The 22,464-nt window shown below is 49.4% G+C and overlaps 1 protein-coding gene across 1 annotated transcript; it reads left to right on the top strand.

Annotated features, from left to right (window-relative positions):
• The first annotated feature begins 925 nt into the window (after positions 1-925).
• Positions 926-18,258, top strand: LOC117745094 (IQ calmodulin-binding motif-containing protein 1-like). Its single transcript, XM_034553158.1, has 15 exons — positions 926-1,055; positions 1,143-1,263; positions 2,174-2,327; positions 2,992-3,109; positions 3,266-3,341; positions 3,465-3,564; positions 12,073-12,245; positions 12,350-12,453; positions 12,532-12,650; positions 13,046-13,112; positions 13,191-13,266; positions 15,278-15,438; positions 15,699-15,836; positions 15,920-16,076; positions 17,632-18,258. Exons 2-15 carry the CDS (start codon positions 1,167-1,169, stop codon positions 17,904-17,906), a joined length of 1,815 nt encoding a protein of 604 aa, XP_034409049.1. The 5' UTR covers positions 926-1,055; positions 1,143-1,166; the 3' UTR covers positions 17,907-18,258.
• The last annotated feature ends 4,206 nt before the right edge of the window (positions 18,259-22,464 follow it).

The following is a 22,464-nucleotide window of genomic DNA, read 5'->3' as shown; positions in this document are numbered from 1 at the left end:
TGAAGGATGAAGTTTATTTTATATTCTATTGTAATTATTATATTGTTTTCTGTTTTATTATGTTGTTTTATTATTACTGTATTTTATTATAAAATATTATACAATTTAATGTTACACTGCATTATATATATTTTCATATTTTTTCCACTTATTATTATATTACTTTATTATATTATAATATTTATTTGATTATATTATAGTTTATTATATTATATTATTTAATATTATATTTTATGTGTATGTGAATAATTATAGTGAAAGTTTGAGTAAAATGTAAATCACATGAGCTTTTATTTTATTCTGATAAGTGGGACAAAAATATAATAAAGATATTGAACAAATGTATTAATAACTAATATAATATATAATAATATGTAATGAAGCAACCAGAGGAATGAATAAAGCTGCAGCGCTACCCAGTGGTCAGACCAGCACACAGCAGCCACACACACTGGAGAGGGTTTTATTTATTAGTTAATATTATTATATAACCCTTTATTTAATATCAAGGTTTTCTTTATAATTTCAAATAGTTCATTTATACGTATGATTCTTTATGTCATGTTTATGTTTTATATCATGATAATACTGGATACTTTTTTATAAAATGTTGAGAACTCAAGAACACTTTTTTTTAAGATCTTTTTATTTCATAACCATTTGATTTCTTTAATATATGATACTAATATAATATGTATATTATTCACTTTACCTGGAAAGCCTTTTTTTAATAATTAGTTTTCTCGTGTATGTTATGTTTTTATTTATTATTGTATTAAGTGATTTTTTAAATCTATTTTTGTGTAAATCCTTTTTAAAATATAAAGAATATGTATTTATGTATCTTCCCATTCAGCCCCCTGCACTTTGGTGCAGAGGGCGGCGGCACCGTCGTCGCAGCGTGATGACGTCACGGCGTCGCGTTACCGTAACAACAAGAGCAGCGTCGGCTTCGCTGCGCCGCTAACGAGCTGCTAAACGCGCGCGAGGCCACGCTTTGATCTCCTGTCGCTCAACAGCGAGCCGGACGTCACGCGAGCTGCTCACGCGCACAGGTGAGGTCGACACGCGCACACGCACACACACATACACACACACGCGCACACACACAGCTGCTTGCATCACGCCCCTTCTGAACGCAGTCTGCTGGTCGACCTGAAGACCTGATGGAGGACGAGGAGCTGACGGAGCTCAAGAGGCGGCTGGAGGACCAAGACCAGGACCCGGAGCAGAGAGTCCGGGTCCTGAACCTCGGCTTACACAGTGAGACCATGTGGAAATATAAACTATCTTTAATACAAGAAATATCCAGAAATACCCTCATCTGCCCCCCTCACCTGTCTGCCCCTCACCTGTCTGTCCCTCACCTGTCTGTCCCTCACCTGTCTATCCCTCACCTGTCTATCCCTCACCTGTCTATCCCCCCTCACCTGTCTGCCCCTCACCTGTCTGCCCCTCACCTGTCTGCCCCTCACCTGTCTGTCCCTCACCTGTCTGTCCCTCACCTGTCTATCCCTCACCTGTCTATCCCTCACCTGTCTATCCCCCCTCACCTGTCTGCCCCTCACCTGTCTGTCCCTCACCTGTCTATCCCTCACCTGTCTGCCCCTCCTCACCTGTCTATCCCCCCTCACCTGTCTGCTCCTCATCTGTCTGTCCCTCACCTGTCTGTCCCTCACCTGTCTATCCCTCACCTGTCTATCCCTCACCTGTCTATTCCTCACCTGTCTGCCCCTCCTCACCTGTCTATCCCCCCTCACCTGTCTGCTCCTCATCTGTCTGCCCCTCCTCACCTGTCTATCCCCCCTCACCTGTCTGTCCCTCCTCACCTGTCTGTCCCTCATCTGTCTGCCCCTTCTCACCCGTCTGTCCCTCATCTGTCTGCCCCTCCTCACCTGTCTATCCCCCCTCACCTGTCTGTCCCTCATCTGTCTGTCCCTCCTCACCTGTCTGTCCCTCATCTGTCTGCCCCTCCTCATCGGTCTGCCCCTCCTCACCTGTCTATCCCTCCTCACCTGTCTATCCCCCCTCACCTGTCTGTCCCTCCTCACCTGTCTGTCCCTCACCTGTCTGTTCCCCCTCACCTCTCTGCCTCTCACCTGTCTGTCCCTCACCTGTCTGTCCTTCCTCACCTGTCTGTCCCCTGTCTGCCCCTCACCTGTCTGTCCCTCAGAGGCGCTGCAGACAGACGGCGTTGCGTTGGCGTCCGTGAAGTCTCGCTTGTACCTGAGCGGCGTCCTGAGCCACTGCGTCCTCCTCCTGTCTCGGGCTCCCAGAATGCCGCGGGGCAACTGGGGCGCCGCTGCCACGCTCGCCCAGCTCACCAGGTACGCTTTGGCCTACTGTTGTTAATAAGTAATTATATTAATTACACTTTTAGTAACAAATCATTTGAGGTATTCATAATAAATAGTTTGTTTTAAACTAGTACACATTGTTCAAAAACATGTCAGTATTTAAATCAACATTTTATACATTCAAATTAAAACATTTTTAAAGCTTAGTTTATAGAGAACATAAATATTTAAAATGAATTATATTGTTTTTATTTAATTTAATTTAAAATGTATTTAATACATTTATTTAAATGTTAAATTCTCCTTTTTGGGGAGGGGGGGGGGGTTATATGTGCAAAGAGACAGACAGGTAGAGAGAGAGACAGACAGGTAGAAAGAGAGAGACAAACAGACGGGTAGAGAGACAGGTAGAGACTGCTGAGACGAACAGTAGTCTGATGACGTACCTGTCTGTCTGTCTCTGTACCCGTCTGTCTCTGTACCCGTCTGTCTCTGTAATCGTCTGTCTCTGTACCCGTCTGTCTCTGTACCCGTGTGTCTGTCTGTCTCTGTAATCGTCTGTCTCTGTACCCGTGTGTCTGTCTCTGTACCTGTGTGTCTGTCTCTGTACCCGTCTGTCTCTGTACCTGTGTGTCTGTCTCTGTACCCGTCTGTCTCTGTACCCGTCTGTCTCTGTACCCGTCTGTCTGTCCAGTTCCTGTTGCGTCGGGGTGGATCCTGGGAGACATTCGCAGGCCTTTCATAGGTTGTTCCTGCCTTCACTCATGGACGGCATCCTCTCATTGGCCAGTCAGCTGATAAGGCGGGCAGAGGTGAGACACTGCCCTCCTCCTGCTCCTCCTCCTCTTCATCCTCTTCCTCAAAACATTTGAACGCAGAAAAAACTCTAACTTTTAGTGTTGAAGAGTGTGAAGTCAATTTGTCTCTCTCTCTCTACCTGTCTGTCTGTCTGTCTGTCTGTCTGTCAGGGCCTGTCTCTCTTCAGGAAGGTGATGGACTCAGTGGGCTGGCTGCTCAGATCTCACACCCGTCTCACCACCCAGGGTCAGCCCCCTTCACTGCTTATTGGTCACTTTATTGATGGAGAAAGGTCACTGTGTTAATCCGCAGGTGAAAATAGTCCCTTTAGTCCTTTTTAAAGGATCCGTCTCCTCTCTGCGTCTCCAGTTCTCAGCTCGGTTCACTACGAGCAGATCCAGATGAGTGAAGACGTCACCGTGTCCCTGGTCTGTGTCCAGATGTGGCTTCAAAGCTGCACAGCCAGCAGGTAGCACGGACGCCTTGTCGCTGTTTGTCGTCTCCTTGTCGCTGTTTGTCGTCTCCTTGTCGCTGTTTGTCGCTGTTTGTCGTCTCCTTGTCGCTGTTTGTCGCGGTTTGTTGTCTCCTTGTCGCTGTTTGTTGTCTCCTTGTCGCTGTTTGTCGTCTCCTTGTCGCTGTTTGACGCGGTTTGTTGTCTCCTTGTCGCTGTTTGTCGTCTCCTTGTCGCTGTTTGTCGCTGTTTGTCGTCTCCTTGTCGCTGTTTTTCGCTGTTTGTTGTCTCCTTGTCGCTGTTTGTCGTCTCCTTGTCGCGGTTTGTTGTCTCCTTGTCGCTGTTTGTTGTCTCCTTGTCGCTGTTTGTCGTCTCCTTGTCGCTGTTTGTCGTCTCCTTGTCGCTGTTTGTCGCTGTTTGTCGTCTCCTTGTCGCTGTTTGTCGCTGTTTGTCGTCTCCTTGTCGCTGTTTGTCGTCTCCTTGTCGCTGTTTGTCGCGGTTTGTTGTCTCCTTGTCGCTGTTTGTCGTCTCCTTGTCGCTGTTTGTCGCTGTTTGTCGTCTCCTTGTCGCTGTTTGTCGTCTCCTTGTCGCTGTTTGTCGCGGTTTGTTGTCTCCTTGTCGCTGTTTGTCGTCTCCTTGTCGCTGTTTGTCGCTGTTTGTCGTCTCCTTGTCGCTGTTTGTCGCGGTTTGTTGTCTCCTTGTCGCTGTTTGTTGTCTCCTTGTCGCTGTTTGTTGTCTCCTTGTCGCTGTTTGTCGTCTCCTTGTCGCTGTTTGTCGCTGTTTGTCGTCTCCTTGTCGCTGTTTGTCGCGGTTTGTTGTCTCCTTGTCGCGGTTTGTTGTCTCCTTGTCGCTGTTTGTTGTCTCCTTGTCGCTGTTTGTCGCGGTTTGTTGTCTCCTTGTCGCTGTTTGTCGCTGTTTGTTGTCTCCTTGTCGCTGTTTGTTGTCTCCTTGTCGCTGTTTGTCGTCTCCTTGTCGCTGTTTGTCACGGTTTGTTGTCTCCTTGTTGCTGTTTGTCGTCTCCTTGTTGCTGTTTGTCGTCTCCTTGTCGCTGTTTGTCGTCTCCTTGTCGCTGTTTGTTGTCTCCTTGTCGCTGTTTGTCGCTGTTTGTCGTCTCCTTGTCGCTGTTTGTCGTCTCCTTGTTGTCTCCTTGTCGCTGTTTTTCGCTGTTTGTTGTCTCCTTGTCGCTGTTTGTCGTCTCCTTGTCGCGGTTTGTTGTCTCCTTGTCGCTGTTTGTTGTCTCCTTGTCGCTGTTTGTCGTCTCCTTGTCGCGGTTTGTCGTCTCCTTGTCGCTGTTTGTCGCTGTTTGTCGTCTCCTTGTCGCTGTTTGTCGCGGTTTGTTGTCTCCTTGTCGCTGTTTGTCGTCTCCTTGTCGCTGTTTGTCGCTGTTTGTCGTCTCCTTGTCGCTGTTTGTCGCGGTTTGTCGTCTCCTTGTCGCTGTTTGTCGTCTCCTTGTCGCTGTTTGTTGTCTCCTTGTCGCTGTTTGTTGTCTCCTTGTCGCTGTTTGTCGTCTCCTTGTCGCTGTTTGTCGGGGTTTGTTGTCTCCTTGTCGCTGTTTGTTGTCTCCTTGTCGCTGTTTGTCGCGGTTTGTTGTCTCCTTGTCGCTGTTTGTTGTCTCCTTGTCGCTGTTTGTCGTCTCCTTGTCGCTGTTTGTTGTCTCCTTGTCGCTGTTTGTCGTCTCCTTGTCGCTGTTTGTCGCTGTTTGTCGTCTCCTTGTCGCTGTTTGTCGCGGTTTGTTGTCTCCTTGTCGCTGTTTGTCGTCTCCTTGTCGCTGTTTGTCGCTGTTTGTCGTCTCCTTGTCGCTGTTTGTCGTCTCCTTGTCGCTGTTTGTCGCGGTTTGTTGTCTCCTTGTCGCTGTTTGTCGTCTCCTTGTCGCTGTTTGTCGCTGTTTGTCGTCTCCTTGTCGCTGTTTGTCGCGGTTTGTTGTCTCCTTGTCGCTGTTTGTTGTCTCCTTGTCGCTGTTTGTTGTCTCCTTGTCGCTGTTTGTCGTCTCCTTGTCGCTGTTTGTCGCTGTTTGTCGTCTCCTTGTCGCTGTTTGTCGCGGTTTGTTGTCTCCTTGTCGCGGTTTGTTGTCTCCTTGTCGCTGTTTGTTGTCTCCTTGTCGCTGTTTGTCGCGGTTTGTTGTCTCCTTGTCGCTGTTTGTCGCTGTTTGTTGTCTCCTTGTCGCTGTTTGTTGTCTCCTTGTCGCTGTTTGTCGTCTCCTTGTCGCTGTTTGTCACGGTTTGTTGTCTCCTTGTTGCTGTTTGTCGTCTCCTTGTTGCTGTTTGTCGTCTCCTTGTCGCTGTTTGTCGTCTCCTTGTCGCTGTTTGTTGTCTCCTTGTCGCTGTTTGTCGCTGTTTGTCGTCTCCTTGTCGCTGTTTGTCGTCTCCTTGTCGTCTCCTTGTCGCTGTTTTTCGCTGTTTGTTGTCTCCTTGTCGCTGTTTGTCGTCTCCTTGTCGCGGTTTGTTGTCTCCTTGTCGCTGTTTGTTGTCTCCTTGTCGCTGTTTGTCGTCTCCTTGTCGCGGTTTGTCGTCTCCTTGTCGCTGTTTGTCGCTGTTTGTCGTCGCTGTTTGTCGCTGTTTGTCGTCTCCTTGTCGCTGTTTGTCGCGGTTTGTTGTCTCCTTGTCGCTGTTTGTCGTCTCCTTGTCGCTGTTTGTCGCTGTTTGTCATCTCCTTGTCGCTGTTTGTCGCGGTTTGTCGTCTCCTTGTCGCTGTTTGTCGTCTCCTTGTCGCTGTTTGTTGTCTCCTTGTCGCTGTTTGTTGTTTCCTTGTCGCTGTTTGTCGTCTCCTTGTCGCTGTTTGTCGGGGTTTGTTGTCTCCTTGTCGCTGTTTGTTGTCTCCTTGTCGCTGTTTGTCGCGGTTTGTTGTCTCCTTGTCGCTGTTTGTTGTCTCCTTGTCGCTGTTTGTCGTCTCCTTGTCGCTGTTTGTTGTCTCCTTGTCGCTGTTTGTCGTCTCCTTGTCGCTGTTTGTCGCTGTTTGTCGTCTCCTTGTCGCTGTTTTTCGCTGTTTGTCGTCTCCTTGTCGCTGTTTGTCGCTGTTTGTCGTCTCCTTGTCGCTGTTTGTCGTCTCCTTGTCGCTGTTTGTCGCTGTTTGTCGCTGTTTGTCGCTGTTCGTCGTCTCCTTGTCGCTGTTTGTCGTCTCCTTGTCGCTGTTTGTCGCGGTTTGTTGTCTCCTTGTCGCTGTTTGTCGTCTCCTTGTCGCTGTTTGTCGCTGTTTGTCGTCTCCTTGTCGCTGTTTGTCGTCTCCTTGTTGCTGTTTGTCGCGGTTTGTTGTCTCCTTGTCGCTGTTTGTCGTCTCCTTGTCGCTGTTTGTCGCTGTTTGTCGTCTCCTTGTCGTCTCCTTGTCGCTGTTTGTCGCTGTTTGTCGTCTCCTTGTCGCTGTTTATCGCTGTTTGTTGTCTCCTTGTCGCTGTTTGTCGTCTCCTTGTCGCGGTTTGTCGCGGTTTGTCGTCTCCTTGTCGCTGTTTGTCGTCTCCTTGTCGTCTCCTTGTCGCTGTTTGTCGTCTCCTTGTCGCTGTTTGTCGTCTCCTTGTCGCTGTTTGTCGCGGTTTGTCGTCTCCTTGTCGCTGTTTGTCGCGGTTTGTCGTCTCCTTGCCGCTGTTTGTCGCTGTTTGTCGCTGTTTGTCGTCTCCTTGTCGCTGTTTGTCACTGTTTGTCGTCTCCTTGTCGCTGTTTGTCGCGGTTTGTCGTCTCCTTGTCGCTGTTTGTCGTCTCCTTGTCGCTGTTTGTCGTCTCCTTGTCGCTGTTTGTCGCGGTTTGTCGTCTCCTTGTCGCTGTTTGTCGTCTCCTTGTCGCTGTTTGTCGCGGTTTGTCGTCTCCTTGTCGCTGTTTGTCGTCTCCTTGTCGCTGTTTGTCACTGTTTGTCATCTCCTTGTCGCTGTTTATCGCGGTTTGTCGTCTCCTTGTCGCTGTTTGTCACGGTTTGTTGTCTCCTTGTCGCTGTTTGTCGTCTCCTTGTCGCTGTTTGTCGTCTCCTTGTCGCTGTTTGTTGTCTCCTTGTCGCTGTTTGTTGTCTCCTTGTCGCTGTTTGTCGTCTCCTTGTCGCTGTTTGTCGCGGTTTGTTGTCTCCTTGTCGCTGTTTGTTGTCTCCTTGTCGCTGTTTGTTGTCTCCTTGTCGCGGTTTGTTGTCTCCTTGTCGCTGTTTGTCGTCTCCTTGTCGCTGTTTGTTGTCTCCTTGTCGCTGTTTGTCGTCTCCTTGTCGCTGTTTGTCGCTGTTTGTCGTCTCCTTGTCGCTGTTTTTCGCTGTTTGTCGTCTCCTTGTCGCTGTTTGTCGTCTCCTTGTCGCTGTTTGTCGTCTCCTTGTCGCTGTTTGTCGCGGTTTGTCGTCTCCTTGCCGCTGTTTGTCGCTGTTTGTCGTCTCCTTGTCGCTGTTTGTCACTGTTTGTCGTCTCCTTGTCGCTGTTTTTTGTCTCCTTGTCGCTGTTTGTCGTCTCCTTGTTGCTGTTTGTCGCTGTTTGTCGTCTCCTTGTCGCTGTTTGTCGCGGTTTGTTGTCTCCTTGTCGCTGTTTGTTGTCTCCTTGTCGCTGTTTGTCGTCTCCTTGTCGCTGTTTGACGCGGTTTGTTGTCTCCTTGTCGCTGTTTGTCGTCTCCTTGTCGCTGTTTTTCGCTGTTTGTTGTCTCCTTGTCGCTGTTTGTCGTCTCCTTGTCGCGGTTTGTTGTCTCCTTGTCGCTGTTTGTTGTCTCCTTGTCGCTGTTTGTCGTCTCCTTGTCGCTGTTTGTCGCTGTTTGTCGTCTCCTTGTCGCTGTTTGTCGCTGTTTGTCGTCTCCTTGTCGCTGTTTGTCGCGGTTTGTTGTTTCCTTGTCGCTGTTTGTCGTCTCCTTGTCGCTGTTTGTCGCTGTTTGTCGTCTCCTTGTCGCTGTTTGTCGCTGTTTGTCGTCTCCTTGTCGCTGTTTGTCGCGGTTTGTTGTCTCCTTGTCGCTGTTTGTCGTCTCCTTGTCGCTGTTTGTCGCTGTTTGTCGTCTCCTTGTCGCTGTTTGTCGCGGTTTGTTGTCTCCTTGTCGCTGTTTGTTGTCTCCTTGTCGCTGTTTGTTGTCTCCTTGTCGCTGTTTGTCGTCTCCTTGTCGCTGTTTGTCGCTGTTTGTCGTCTCCTTGTCGCTGTTTGTCGCGGTTTGTTGTCTCCTTGTCGCGGTTTGTTGTCTCCTTGTCGCGGTTTGTTGTCTCCTTGTCGCTGTTTGTTGTCTCCTTGTCGCTGTTTGTCGCGGTTTGTTGTCTCCTTGTCGCTGTTTGTCGCTGTTTGTTGTCTCCTTGTCGCTGTTTGTCGTCTCCTTGTCGCTGTTTGTCGTCTCCTTGTCGCGGTTTGTTGTCTCCTTGTCGCTGTTTGTTGTCTCCTTGTCGCTGTTTGTCGTCTCCTTGTCGCTGTTTGTCGCTGTTTGTCGTCTCCTTGTCGCTGTTTGTCGCGGTTTGTTGTCTCCTTGTCGCTGTTTGTCGTCTCCTTGTCGCTGTTTGTCGCTGTTTGTCGTCTCCTTGTCGCTGTTTGTCGCGGTTTGTTGTCTCCTTGTCGCTGTTTGTTGTCTCCTTGTCGCTGTTTGTTGTCTCCTTGTCGCTGTTTGTCGTCTCCTTGTCGCTGTTTGTCGCTGTTTGTCGTCTCCTTGTCGCTGTTTGTCGCGGTTTGTTGTCTCCTTGTCGCGGTTTGTTGTCTCCTTGTCGCGGTTTGTTGTCTCCTTGTCGCTGTTTGTTGTCTCCTTGTCGCTGTTTGTCGCGGTTTGTTGTCTCCTTGTCGCTGTTTGTCGCTGTTTGTTGTCTCCTTGTCGCTGTTTGTCGTCTCCTTGTCGCTGTTTGTCGTCTCCTTGTCGCGGTTTGTTGTCTCCTTGTCGCTGTTTGTTGTCTCCTTGTCGCTGTTTGTCGTCTCCTTGTCGCTGTTTGTCACGGTTTGTTGTCTCCTTGTTGCTGTTTGTCGTCTCCTTGTTGCTGTTTGTTGTCTCCTTGTCGCTGTTTGTCGTCTCCTTGTCGCTGTTTGTTGTCTCCTTGTCGCTGTTTGTCGCTGTTTGTTGTCTCCTTGTCGCTGTTTGTCGTCTCCTTGTCGCGGTTTGTTGTCTCCTTGTCGCTGTTTGTTGTCTCCTTGTCGCTGTTTGTCGTCTCCTTGTCGCGGTTTGTCGTCTCCTTGTCGCTGTTTGTCGCTGTTTGTCGTCTCCTTGTCGCTGTTTGTCGTCTCCTTGTCGCTGTTTGTCGCGGTTTGTTGTCTCCTTGTCGCTGTTTGTCGTCTCCTTGTCGCTGTTTGTCGCTGTTTGTCGCGGTTTGTTGTCTCCTTGTCGCTGTTTGTCGTCTCCTTGTCGCTGTTTGTCGTCTCCTTGTCGCTGTTTGTCGTCTCCTTGTCGCTGTTTGTTGTCTCCTTGTCGCTGTTTGTCGTCTCCTTGTCGCTGTTTGTCGGGGTTTGTTGTCTCCTTGTCGCTGTTTGTTGTCTCCTTGTCGCTGTTTGACGCGGTTTGTTGTCTCCTTGTCGCTGTTTGTTGTCTCCTTGTCGCTGTTTGTCGTCTCCTTGTCGCTGTTTGTTGTCTCCTTGTCGCTGTTTGTCGTCTCCTTGTCGCTGTTTGTCGCTGTTTGTCGTCTCCTTGTCGCTGTTTTTCGCTGTTTGTCGTCTCCTTGTCGCTGTTTGTCGCTGTTTGTCGTCTCCTTGTCGCTGTTTGTCGTCTCCTTGTCGCTGTTTGTCGCTGTTTGTCGTCTCCTTGTCGCTGTTTGTCGCTGTTCGTCGTCTCCTTGTCGCTGTTTGTCGTCTCCTTGTCGCTGTTTGTCGCGGTTTGTCGTCTCCTTGTCGCGGTTTGTCGTCTCCTTGTCGCTGTTTGTCGCGGTTTGTTGTCTCCTTGTCGCTGTTTGTCGTCTCCTTGTCGCTGTTTGTCGCTGTTTGTCGTCTCCTTGTCGCTGTTTGTCGTCTCCTTGTTGCTGTTTGTTGTCTCCTTGTCGCTGTTTGTTGTCTCCTTGTCGCTGTTTGTTGTCTCCTTGTCGCTGTTTGTCGTCTCCTTGTCGCTGTTTGTCGCGGTTTGTTGTCTCCTTGTCGCTGTTTGTTGTCTCCTTGTCGCTGTTTGTTGTCTCCTTGTCGCTGTTTGTCGTCTCCTTGTCGCTGTTTGTCGCGGTTTGTTGTCTCCTTGTCGCTGTTTGTTGTCTCCTTGTCGCTGTTTGTTGTCTCCTTGTCGCGGTTTGTTGTCTCCTTGTCGCTGTTTGTTGTCTCCTTGTTGCTGTTTGTCGTCTCCTTGTCGCTGTTTGTTGTCTCCTTGTCGCTGTTTGTCGTCTCCTTGTCGCTGTTTGTCGCTGTTTGTCGTCTCCTTGTCGCTGTTTTTCGCTGTTTGTCGTCTCCTTGTCGCTGTTTGTCGTCTCCTTGTCGCTGTTTGTCGCGGTTTGTCGTCTCCTTGCCGCTGTTTGTCGCTGTTTGTCGTCTCCTTGTCGCTGTTTGTCACTGTTTGTCGTCTCCTTGTCGCTGTTTGTTGTCTCCTTGTCGCTGTTTGTTGTCTCCTTGTCGCTGTTTGTCGTCTCCTTGTCGCTGTTTATCGCGGTTTGTCGTCTCCTTGTCGCTGTTTGTCGCGGTTTGTTGTCTCCTTGTCGCTGTTTGTCGTCTCCTTGTCACTGTTTGTCGTCTCCTTGTCGCTGTTTATCGCGGTTTGTCGTCTCCTTGTCGCTGTTTGTCGCGGTTTGTTGTCTCCTTGTCGCTGTTTGTTGTCTCCTTGTCGCTGTTTGTCGTCTCCTTGTCGCTGTTTGTCGTCTCCTTGTCGCTGTTTGTTGTCTCCTTGTCGCTGTTTGTCGTCTCCTTGTCGCTGTTTGTCGCGGTTTGTTGTCTCCTTGTCGCTGTTTGTTGTCTCCTTGTCGCTGTTTGTCGCGGTTTGTTGTCTCCTTGTCGCTGTTTGTTGTCTCCTTGTCGCTGTTTGTCGTCTCCTTGTCGCTGTTTGTTGTCTCCTTGTCGCTGTTTGTCGTCTCCTTGTCGCTGTTTGTCGCTGTTTGTCGTCTCCTTGTCGCTGTTTTTCGCTGTTTGTCGTCTCCTTGCCGCTGTTTGTCGCTGTTTGTCGCTGTTTGTCGTCTCCTTGTCGCTGTTTGTCACTGTTTGTCGCTGTTTGTCGTCTCCTTGTCGCTGTTTGTCACTGTTTGTCGTCTCCTTGTCGCTGTTTGTCGCGGTTTGTCGTCTCCTTGCCGCTGTTTGTCACTGTTTGTCGCTGTTTGTCGTCTCCTTGTCGCTGTTTGTCACTGTTTGTCGTCTCCTTGTCGCTGTTTGTCGCGGTTTGTCGTCTCCTTGTCGCTGTTTGTCGTCTCCTTGTCGCTGTTTGTCGTCTCCTTGTCGCTGTTTGTCGCGGTTTGTCGTCTCCTTGTCGCTGTTTGTCGTCTCCTTGTCGCTGTTTGTCACTGTTTGTCGTCTCCTTGTCGCTGTTTGTCGCGGTTTGTCGTCTCCTTGTCGCTGTTTGTCGCTGTTTGTCGTCTCCTTGTCGCTGTTTGTCACTGTTTGTCGTCTCCTTGTCGCTGTTTATCGCGGTTTGTCGTCTCCTTGTCGCTGTTTGTCGTCTCCTTGTCGCTGTTTGTCGCGGTTTGTCGTCTCCTTGTCGCTGTTTGGTGAAGTATTGTCTCTCTCTGCAGGGACTTCCAGTCTGAGTTGAGTGATGACTCCGTCCTCTTGCTGCTCAACGAGGCAGTCGGCCTATTGGCCGTCAGCTCTGACTCTTTAGTGGGCGGGGTCTCCATCAGACTGGTCCTCTTTATGGCCAATCAGCAGGAGCTCCGGGTCCAGCCCCTCCTCCTCAGCTTCAGAGGTGAGAGGTCACACATATTTATATATTAAACATTAATAACAGTTGAATGATTGTTGGGTCACAAATACTGAAAGGTCAGAGGTCACTGACCTCTGTCTCTGCAGGTCTAGACAGCCTATTGGACAAAGACTGGCGGGGGCGGGGTTTTGATCCGGAGGTGGATCAGCTGATCGCACTCATCCAATCTGACACAAGGAGGTTTCCACAGGTCAGTCTGTCTGTTCTTCTTCGTCTGTCTCTGTTGACCTCTGACCTCTGACCCCCCCACCATCCCATCTGTGTGAAGGCGTGTACTGAGCGTGTGCGGGCGGCGTGCTTGATCCAGGCGGCCTGGAAGTCCTATCAGACAAGACGCAGGGTGAAGAGCCTGAACAGAGCGGTCAGCACGTTGCAGAGGAGATACAGGTATCTGTCTGTCTGTCTGGAGATACAGGTATCTGTCTGTCTGTCTGTCTGTCTGTCTGGAGATACAGGTATCTGTCTGTCTGGAGATACAGGTATCTGTCTGTCTGTCTGGAGATACAGGTATCTGTCTGTCTGTCTGTCTGTCTGTCTGGAGATACAGGTATCTGTCTGTCTGGAGATACAGGTATCTGTCTGTCTGTCTGTCTGTCTGTCTGTCTGGAGATACAGGTATCTGTCTGTCTGGAGATACAGGTATCTGTCTGTCTGTCTGTCTGTCCCATGTTTTTTGTGTACTTCAGTACAGATTCATGGTACTTTCTCAGTAACGTGTACTTTCTCAGTAACGTGTACTTCAGTCCACGTTCGTGTACTTCAGTCCAGTGCTTGTGTGTCAGGGCTCGGAGGTCGAGGCAGCAGCAGCAGAAGGAGGAGCAGCGATGGGAGGAGGAGCTGAAGTATCAGGTGGGAGTAATACTTCAGTCTGAGTACTCTTACTGTACTCATGGAAGTATTCTAGTAATGTGTGTGTGTGTGTTTTAGGTGTGTGTGAGGCGTCAGCAGGCAAGGAGGAAGTTCCACCAGAAACAGAGACAACTGCTGCAGCTACTTCCTCCTGGTACACACACACACACACACACACAGATGCATACACACAGACGCACACACACAGACACACACACACACACACAGATGCATACACACAGACGCACACACACAGACACACACACACACACACACACACACACAGATGCATACACACAGACGCACACACACAGACACACACACACAGACACACACACACAGATGCATACACACAGACGCACACACACAGACACACACACACAGATGCATACACACAGACACACACATGCAGACAGACACACACACACGCACACAGATGCATACACACAGACACACACACACAGACACACACAAACGCAGACAGACACACACACACACACACACACACAGATGCATACACACAGACACATACACACAGACACACACACAGACACACACACACACACGCACACAGATGCATACACACAGACACACACACGCAGACAGACACACACACACACACACACAGATGCATACAGACACACACACACGCAGACAGACAGACAGACACACACACACACACACACACACGCAGACAGACGCACACACACACACACACACACGCAGACAGACGCACACACACACACACGCAGATGCATACAGACACACACACACGCAGACAGACACACACACACACACACACATGCATACACACAGACACACACACAGACACACACACAGACACACGCACACACACGCAGACAGACACACACACACACAAACACACGCAGACAGACACACACACACACGCACACAGATGCATACAGACACACACACACACACGCAGACAGACACACACACACACACACGCAGACAGACGCACACACACGCAGATGCATACAGACACACACACACACACGCAGACAGACACACACACACACGCACACAGATGCATACACACACACACACACGCAGACAGGCACACACACACACACGCAGACAGACACACACACACACAGATGCATACAGACACACACACACACACACACACACAGACAGACAGACAGACAGACAGACAGACACGCACACAGATGCAGACAGACAGACACACACACACACGCAGACAGACGCACACACACGCAGATGCATACAGACACACACACACACACGCAGACAGACACACACACACACGCACACAGATGCATACACACACACACACACGCAGACAGGCACACACACACACACGCAGACAGACACACACACACACAGATGCATACAGACACACACACACACACACACACACAGACAGACAGACAGACAGACAGACAGACACGCACACAGATGCAGACAGACAGACACACACACACACACACACACACACGCAGACAGACGCACACACACACACACACACACACAGACAGGTGCACACACACACACACACGCAGACAGGCGCGCGCACACACACACACACACACGCAGACAGGCGCACACACGCACACACACACGCAGACAGACGCACACACACACGCACACAGATGCATACAGACACACACACACGCAGACAGACACACACACACACACACACACGCAGACAGACGCACACACACGCAGATGCATACAGACACACACACACACGCACACAGATGCATACACACACACACACACACGCAGACAGGCACACACACACACACACACACGCAGACAGACACACACACACACACACAGATGCATACAGACACACACACACACACACACAGACAGACAGACAGACAGACAGACAGACAGACACGCACACAGATGCAGACAGACAGACACACACACACACGCAGACAGACGCACACACACACACACAGACAGGCGCACACACACACACACACACACGCAGACAGGCGCGCACACACACACACACACACGCAGACAGGCGCACACACGCACACACACACGCAGACAGACGCACACACACACACACACACACACACACACGCACACACACACACGCAGACAGATGCACACACACTCACACACTATTTAGGATTCACATGACTATGATGTGTGTGTGTGTGCAGACCAGGTGCAGCCGTACCTGCAGGACTGCGAGCGTCGGGCGGCCGTGGTGATCCAGAGCTTCTGGAGAGGGTTCAGAGAGAGACAACGCTACAACAACAACAACAACACACTGAGACACACACACGCGCGGCAGCAGGCCGCCAGGACGCTGCAAAGAGCGGTACACACACTTGTCTTTCTGTACTTGTGGGGACCCTCATTGCCACACTGCATTTCCTCAAATGGCCACTAGAGGCTCCAACAGCGTTCCATGTTAAAATGAACACGTTTACACAGTTTAACTCACCAAGTGGGATATGATTAAATATGTATCATTAAAGAAATGCTTAGTTTATATTTAGCTCGATGTACAAGTACACACGTGTGTACAAGTACACACACGTGTGCAGCTGACCATGTTGGCGACTCCGTCTCTTTCAGGTGCGACGCCTTCTGCAGAGACGCCGAGCAGCGATGGTCCCGCCCACCACGTCTTTTTGGATTGGTCAGAACGGCTTGACGGACAGCCGGAGGGCGGAGCTAAAGAGACAGGTGGAGGAACATGTCTCTCAACATCCTGTAAGATATTTTAAAATGTGAAGAGCATGTCAAAAAACACAAGCTGCCTGCCAGACATGTTACCCACAATGCTTTGTGTGCAGTCGTCCCGCGTGTCCCGTCAGGAGTGCGAGCGTCTCCACGAGGAGGTGCAGCTGCTGCTGCTGTCGGAGCTGCAGAGAGGAGGCCGGCAGAGGAGGGAGGAGCAGCGGGTGGAGGCTCTGCTGGCTCACACACACACACAGCTGGAGCTGCTCCGAGGTCTCACACACACACACACACACACACACACGCACACACGCACACGCACACACACACACACACACGCACACACACACACACACGCACACGCACACGCGCACACGCACACGCACACGCACACGCACACGCGCGCACTTGTCGCTGTTTGTCACTGTTTGTCGTCTCCTTGTCGCTGTTTGTCGCGGTTTGTCGTCTCCTTGTCGCTGTTTGTCGCTGTTTGTCGTCTCCTTGTCGCTGTTTGTCACTGTTTGTCGTCTCCTTGTCGCTGTTTATCGTCTCCTTGTCGCTGTTTGTCGTCTCCTTGTCGCTGTTTGTCGCGGTTTGTCGTCTCCTTGTCGCTGTTTGTCACTGTTTGTCGTCTCCTTGTCGCTGTTTGTCGCGGTTTGTCGTCTCCTTGTCGCTGTTTGTCACTGTTTGTCGTCTCCTTGTCGCTGTTTGTCACTGTTTGTCGTCTCCTTGTCGCTGTTTATCGCGGTTTGTCGTCTCCTTGTCGCTGTTTGTCGTCTCCTTGTCGCTGTTTGTCGCGGTTTGTCGTCTCCTTGTCGCTGTTTGGTGAAGTATTGTCTCTCTCTGCAGGGACTTCCAGTCTGAGTTGAGTGATGACTCCGTCCTCTTGCTGCTCAACGAGGCAGTCGGCCTATTGGCCGTCAGCTCTGACTCTTTAGTGGGCGGGGTCTCCATCAGACTGGTCCTCTTTATGGCCAATCAGCAGGAGCTCCGGGTCCAGCCCCTCCTCCTCAGCTTCAGAGGTGAGAGGTCACACATATTTATATATTAAACATTAATAACAGTTGAATGATTGTTGGGTCACAAATACTGAAAGGTCAGAGGTCACTGACCTCTGTCTCTGCAGGTCTAGACAGCCTATTGGACAAAGACTGGCGGGGGCGGGGTTTTGATCCGGAGGTGGATCAGCTGATCGCACTCATCCAATCTGACACAAGGAGGTTTCCACAGGTCAGTCTGTCTGTTCTTCTTCGTCTGTCTCTGTTGACCTCTGACCTCTGACCCCCCCACCATCCCGTCAGGAGTGCGAGCGTCTCCACGAGGAGGTGCAGCTGCTGCTGCTGTCGGAGCTGCAGAGAGGAGGCCGGCAGAGGAGGGAGGAGCAGCGGGTGGAGGCTCTGCTGGCTCACACACACACACAGCTGGAGCTGCTCCGAGGTCTCACACACACACACACACACACACACACGCACACACGCACACGCACACACACACACACACACGCACACACACACACGCACACGCACACGCGCACACGCACACGCACACGCACACGCACACGCGCGCACTTGTCGCTGTTTGTCACTGTTTGTCGTCTCCTTGTCGCTGTTTGTCGCACACGCACACGCGCGCACGCGCACGCGCACGCACACGCACACGCACACGCACACGCACACGCACACGCACACGCACACGCACACACGCACACGCACACACACAGGTAGTAAAGGCACAAACCAAACTCCAGACAAATATTTGTGCATTTAAGAAAAACTTCACATTTCATTTTATTCCCAAACATTTATCGTCTTGCCCCGCCCCCCCTCAGATGCCCCGCCCCTCTCCGTTGTCACCACAACAGACGCCGACTCCTTCCTGAGCCCCTCGGGTCCTGTTGCCGTGCGCGCCCGCGACTCCCATCATGCAGCACTGCAGGCGAGCCGGCTGCCCTGGTGGAGGACGCTCAAGGAGACGGCCGGCGGCGTCGACATGTTTAGCCCCGCCCACCTGCAGGAGCTGGAGGCGGAGCTCGGAGGACTGTTTGTCGGGGGGTGGGGGGGCAGTGAGGTGGACGGACTAAACCTTGAAATTGAAGACTCATGATTTCCCTTCACATTAAAACTTGATCTGAGAACTATCGGTCACTCTCATGGATTATGGATCAGAGGCTGTTCATCAGGTTATCAGGAACACAAGGCCAGAGAGGCGGAGCCACAAGGGATGTCAATCATATTTATAGCATATTAGAAACCAGGTGAAGCTCACACCTTGTTCACCTGAAACCTCTCAGGAGTTTTGATTGACATGTGAGGAGGAGGAGTAAAGAGGAGACTGACTGAGACGCGTTTCTAAACTCTTTCTTTAATCTCTGATCACTTTGTTTTCATCTGTAGTTTCAGTTCAGAGTTTATATAAACAACAAGATGTGTCAATAAAAGAGGATTTAACAAACATGCCTTTGTTTAAGTGACCTGTTTGTGTGTTTGTGTCATCTGAGAACATCAACATGCCAGGTCTAGGCCAAAGGCTGGATGCAGGAAGCAGGGGCAAGTACCCAGGACCAGCTTCAGACACCTCCAGGTCCAATGGACCCTCTGAGACGTGAAGTCACAACGACTCCGGGGAGGAAGGAGAGTTAATAAGGTGCAATGGAGGGATGTAAATTCATCCATATAAATTGATTTATAAAGCAAAATACACCTTCCTGGTGTACCGGTCTCTACAGAAGCTTCCAGACCTTCCTGGTGTACCGGTCTCTACAGAAGCTTCTAAACCTTCCTGGTGTACCGGTCTCTATAGAAGCTTCTAAACCTTCCTGGTGTACCGGTCTCTACAGAAGCTTCCAGACCTTCCTGGTGTACCGGTCTCTACAGAAGCTTCTAAACCTTCCTGGTGTACCGGTCTCTATAGAAGCTTCTAAACCTTCCTGGTGTACCGGTCTCTACAGAAGCTTCCAGACCTTCCTGGTGTACCGGTCTCTACAGAAGCTTCTAAACCTTCCTGGTGTACCGGTCTCTATAGAAGCTTCCAAACCTTCCTGGTGTACCGGTCTCTACAGAAGCTTCCAGACCTTCCTGGTGTACCGGTCTCTACAGAAGCTTCCAGACCTTCCTGGTGTACCGGTCTCTACAGAAGCTTCTAAACCTTCTGGTGTACCGGTCTCTACAGAAGCTTCTAAACCTTCTGATGTACCGGTCTCTACAGAAGCTTCCAAACCTTCCTGGTGTACCGGTCTCTACAGAAGCTTCTAAACCTTCCTGGTCTACCGGTCTCTACAGAAGCTTCTAAACCTTCTGGTGTACCGGTCTCTACAGAAGCTTCTAAACCTTCCTGGTGTACCGGTCTCTACAGAAGCTTCTAAACCTTCTGGTGTACCGGTCTCTACAGAAGCTTCTAAACCTTCTTGGTGTACCGGTCTCTATAGAAGCTTCTAAACCTTCTGGTGTACTAGTCTCTACAGAAGCTTCTAAACCTTCTGGTGTACTAGTCTCTACAGAAGCTTCTAAACCTTCTGGTGTACTAGTCTCTACAGAAGCTTCTAAACCTTCCTGGAGTACCGGTATCTACAGAAGCTTCCAAACCTTCCTGGTGTACCGGTCTCTACAGAAGCTTCTAAACCTTCCTGGTGTACCGGTCTCTACAGAAGCTTCTAAACCTTCCTGGTGTACCGGTCTCTACAGAAGCTTCCAAACCTTCCTGGAGTACCGGTCTCTACACAAGCTTCTAAACCTTCTGGTGTACCGGTCTCTACAGAAGCTTCCAAACCTTCTGGTGTACCGGTCTCTACAGAAGCTTCTAAACCTTCTGGTGTACCGGTCTCTACAGAAGCTTCTAAACCTTCTGGTGTACCGGTCTCTACAGAAGCTTCCAAACCTTCCTGGTGTACCGGTCTCTACAGAAGCTTCCAAACCTTCCTGGTGTACCGGTCTCTACAGAAGCTTCCAAACCTTCCTGGTGTACCGGTCTCTACAGAAGCTTCCAAACCTTCCTGGTGTACCGGTCTCTACAGAAGCTTCCAAACCTTCCTGGTGTACCGGTCTCTACAGAAGCTTCTAAACCTTCCTGGTCTACCGGTCTCTACAGAAGCTTCTAAACCTTCTTGGTGTACCGGTCTCTACAGAAGCTTCTAAACCTTCAGTAATTAGCTAAACTGCTTCTTAGACCCGCCTCTGCTGGGCCAGAACAATTTGGCCCCAGCACAGCTGAGACATGCAGACAGGCAGAGAAGGAGGTGCAGGAAAAGCATTTATTTTGCGCAGATATCCTATTTTACAAATAATACTGGGTATATTCCATATTTCCAAAACCCAAATATTGACTTTGTATAATTTATAGATATTATAAATATTATAATTTATTGGTACAGTCCTGGTACGCTTTAGTTCCTGAATGTAGTCAGGACTGATCTTCACCAGGACAACACCTACATGAAGGTCAGCAACCCTCCTCTGGGACACAAAGAAAGAAAAGGGAACTGGAGACATCAAGAAAACAAGAAATTATTTCACAAAACGATGGAAAGAAAAACCAAAGCCAATAGAAGTTAGCTAGTGTAAGATATGTTCAGAACTTCGGGTCCCGTGGCCGCAGGAAATCCAGGATTCAATGAATTAAAGTTTAACAATATTTAATGGAAAAGATAACATTCATATAGCGTTCACGATCGTGGAGCTGGTAACGGAGAGCTCTCCACAGACGGGGAGGTCTCGAGATCCAGAACCAAAGAACTCTGAGTCCACAACAAATGCTCGGCTGTTAGTCTGATCATGTAAATGAATTCACACCTGAGGGTGAGTTCTATCTGGGCGACTGTGGGTCAGTGGTTAGCAGGTCCGTCTTTCATTCAGGGGGTTGGTGGTTCAATCCCCACCCTAGTCGATGTGTCCTTGAGCAAGACACTTAACCTTGAATTGTTCCCTGTAGCTGTGTCTACAGTGTATGCATGTAACATGATTGTAAGTCGCTTTGGATAAAAGCGTCAGCTAAATGACATGAAATGTAATGTAATGTAATATTGGCTAGTTCAAAGAATGCTGCCGTTCTGTTCGCTAAGCTAATCGATAAGATGGCGGGGTCAAAGCTCACACTTCCGATCAAGGACAGGAATTTCCCCTTCACCTATTATCCTGCCTTCAGAATAAAAGCAACATCTCAGGTTTCAATCGGCATCCATTTAACTATTGTCTAAACAATAAAACATCATTCATTCCCATGCATCATACAGTAAATCATTACATTTGTAATCAACAAACAGAATAATAAAACAGTGATCCTCTCTTATGCTTTATAATACATTCCTCATAATATTATGTATTAATTTAAAACATAAACTTTCGTATTCACATGTGCAAGTATATATAAAATCCACTACAACTCAACACTAGCTAACGATGTGTCGGTAAGATCAGCTCCTTGTTTGTCTATGTTGACACCTCTGTTACATATATATATATATATATATATATATATATATATATATATATATATATATATATATATATATATATATATATTTCACTGAATTTAGATAGAGCATTACCTTCAAACCCCCTTTTTCAGCTGAAAACCAATGCAGCATGGCTGTGTAGTGGTGTTGGTGGCATCTGGCCCCCTACTGGTTGAAACCTGCTATTGCAACTCAATGTTTCCTTTAGCTCATGACCTTTCTGGAGATGGCGTTTGTCACCATGAGAACTGTGTTTTTTCACAATAAAAGCATGATGTTACCTCCTGTTTCATGGATTGGAGTTCCATTCATACATTGTCATATTCATGTAATGTGTTTATGTAACTCTGTAACTGTTCATCTGGTCACATGACATCTATTCATCTGTCCATCCGGGGAGAGGGATCCTCCTCTGTTGCTCTCCTGAAGGTTTCTTCCCTTTTTTCCCTGTGAAAGGTTATTTTTGGGGAGTTTTTCCTGATCCGATGTGAGGTCAAAGGTCAGGGATGTCGTATGTGTACAGATTGTAAAGCCCTCTGAGGGGAGGTTGTGATTTGTGATATTGGGCTATACAAAATAAACTGAATTGAATTGAATTACTGTACTATGAATCACCATCTTAGGGTGGTGGAAGGGTCTTGTACCCAGTGACCCTCAGGCTCATGAGGATCACTGGGGTGTACGTGGGGATCGTGGGGATCCTCATGAGTCTGAGGAACTGTATCTGTTGCTTGACTAATAGAAATGTGTTATTGGGTTAGGGGTTAGGGTTAGGCTTAGGGCTTAGGGGTTAGGGCTTAGGGGGTTAGGGTTAGGGGTTATGGGTTAGGGTTTAGGGCTTAGGGGTTAGGGCTTAGGGGGTTAGGGTTAGGGGTTATGGGTTAGGGTTTAGGGCTTAGGGGGTTAGGGTTTAGGGTTAGGGGTTAGGTTTAGGGGTTAGGCTTAGGGGTTAGGGGTTAGGGGGTTAGGGGGTTGGGGCTTAGGGGTTAGGGTTTAGGGTTATGGCTTGGGGGTTAGGGTTTAGGGCTTAGGGGGTTGGGGTTTAGGGGTTAGGGTTAGGGTTAGGGCTTAGGGGTTAGGGCTTAGGGGTTAGGGGTTAGGGTTAGGGTTTAGGGGTTAGGGTTTAGGGGTTTAGGGCTTAGGGGGTTAGGGTTATGCCTCAGGGTTTAGGGGTTTAGGGCTTAGGGTTAGGGTCTCTGCAATGAGTTTCAAACA

This window comes from Cyclopterus lumpus, chromosome 2, assembly GCF_009769545.1.
Source record: "Cyclopterus lumpus isolate fCycLum1 chromosome 2, fCycLum1.pri, whole genome shotgun sequence".
In the NCBI taxonomy this organism is placed as follows: domain Eukaryota; kingdom Metazoa; phylum Chordata; class Actinopteri; order Perciformes; family Cyclopteridae; genus Cyclopterus; species Cyclopterus lumpus.
The sequence above is the reverse complement of the archived record's forward strand: the minus strand, read 5'-3'. Positions and strand labels throughout refer to the sequence as shown.

Bases quoted from the DNA above. Each gene is read 5' to 3' on its own strand.
- LOC117745094 (XM_034553158.1), top strand. From the start codon at position 1,167: ATGGAGGACGAGGAGCTGACGGAGCTCAAGAGGCGGCTGGAGGACCAA. The intron at 3,342-3,464 runs GTCAGCCCCCTT...CTGCGTCTCCAG, and splicing joins CACCCGTCTCACCACCCAGG to TTCTCAGCTCGGTTCACTAC. The intron at 13,113-13,190 runs GTGGGAGTAATA...TGTGTGTTTTAG, and splicing joins AGGAGGAGCTGAAGTATCAG to GTGTGTGTGAGGCGTCAGCA.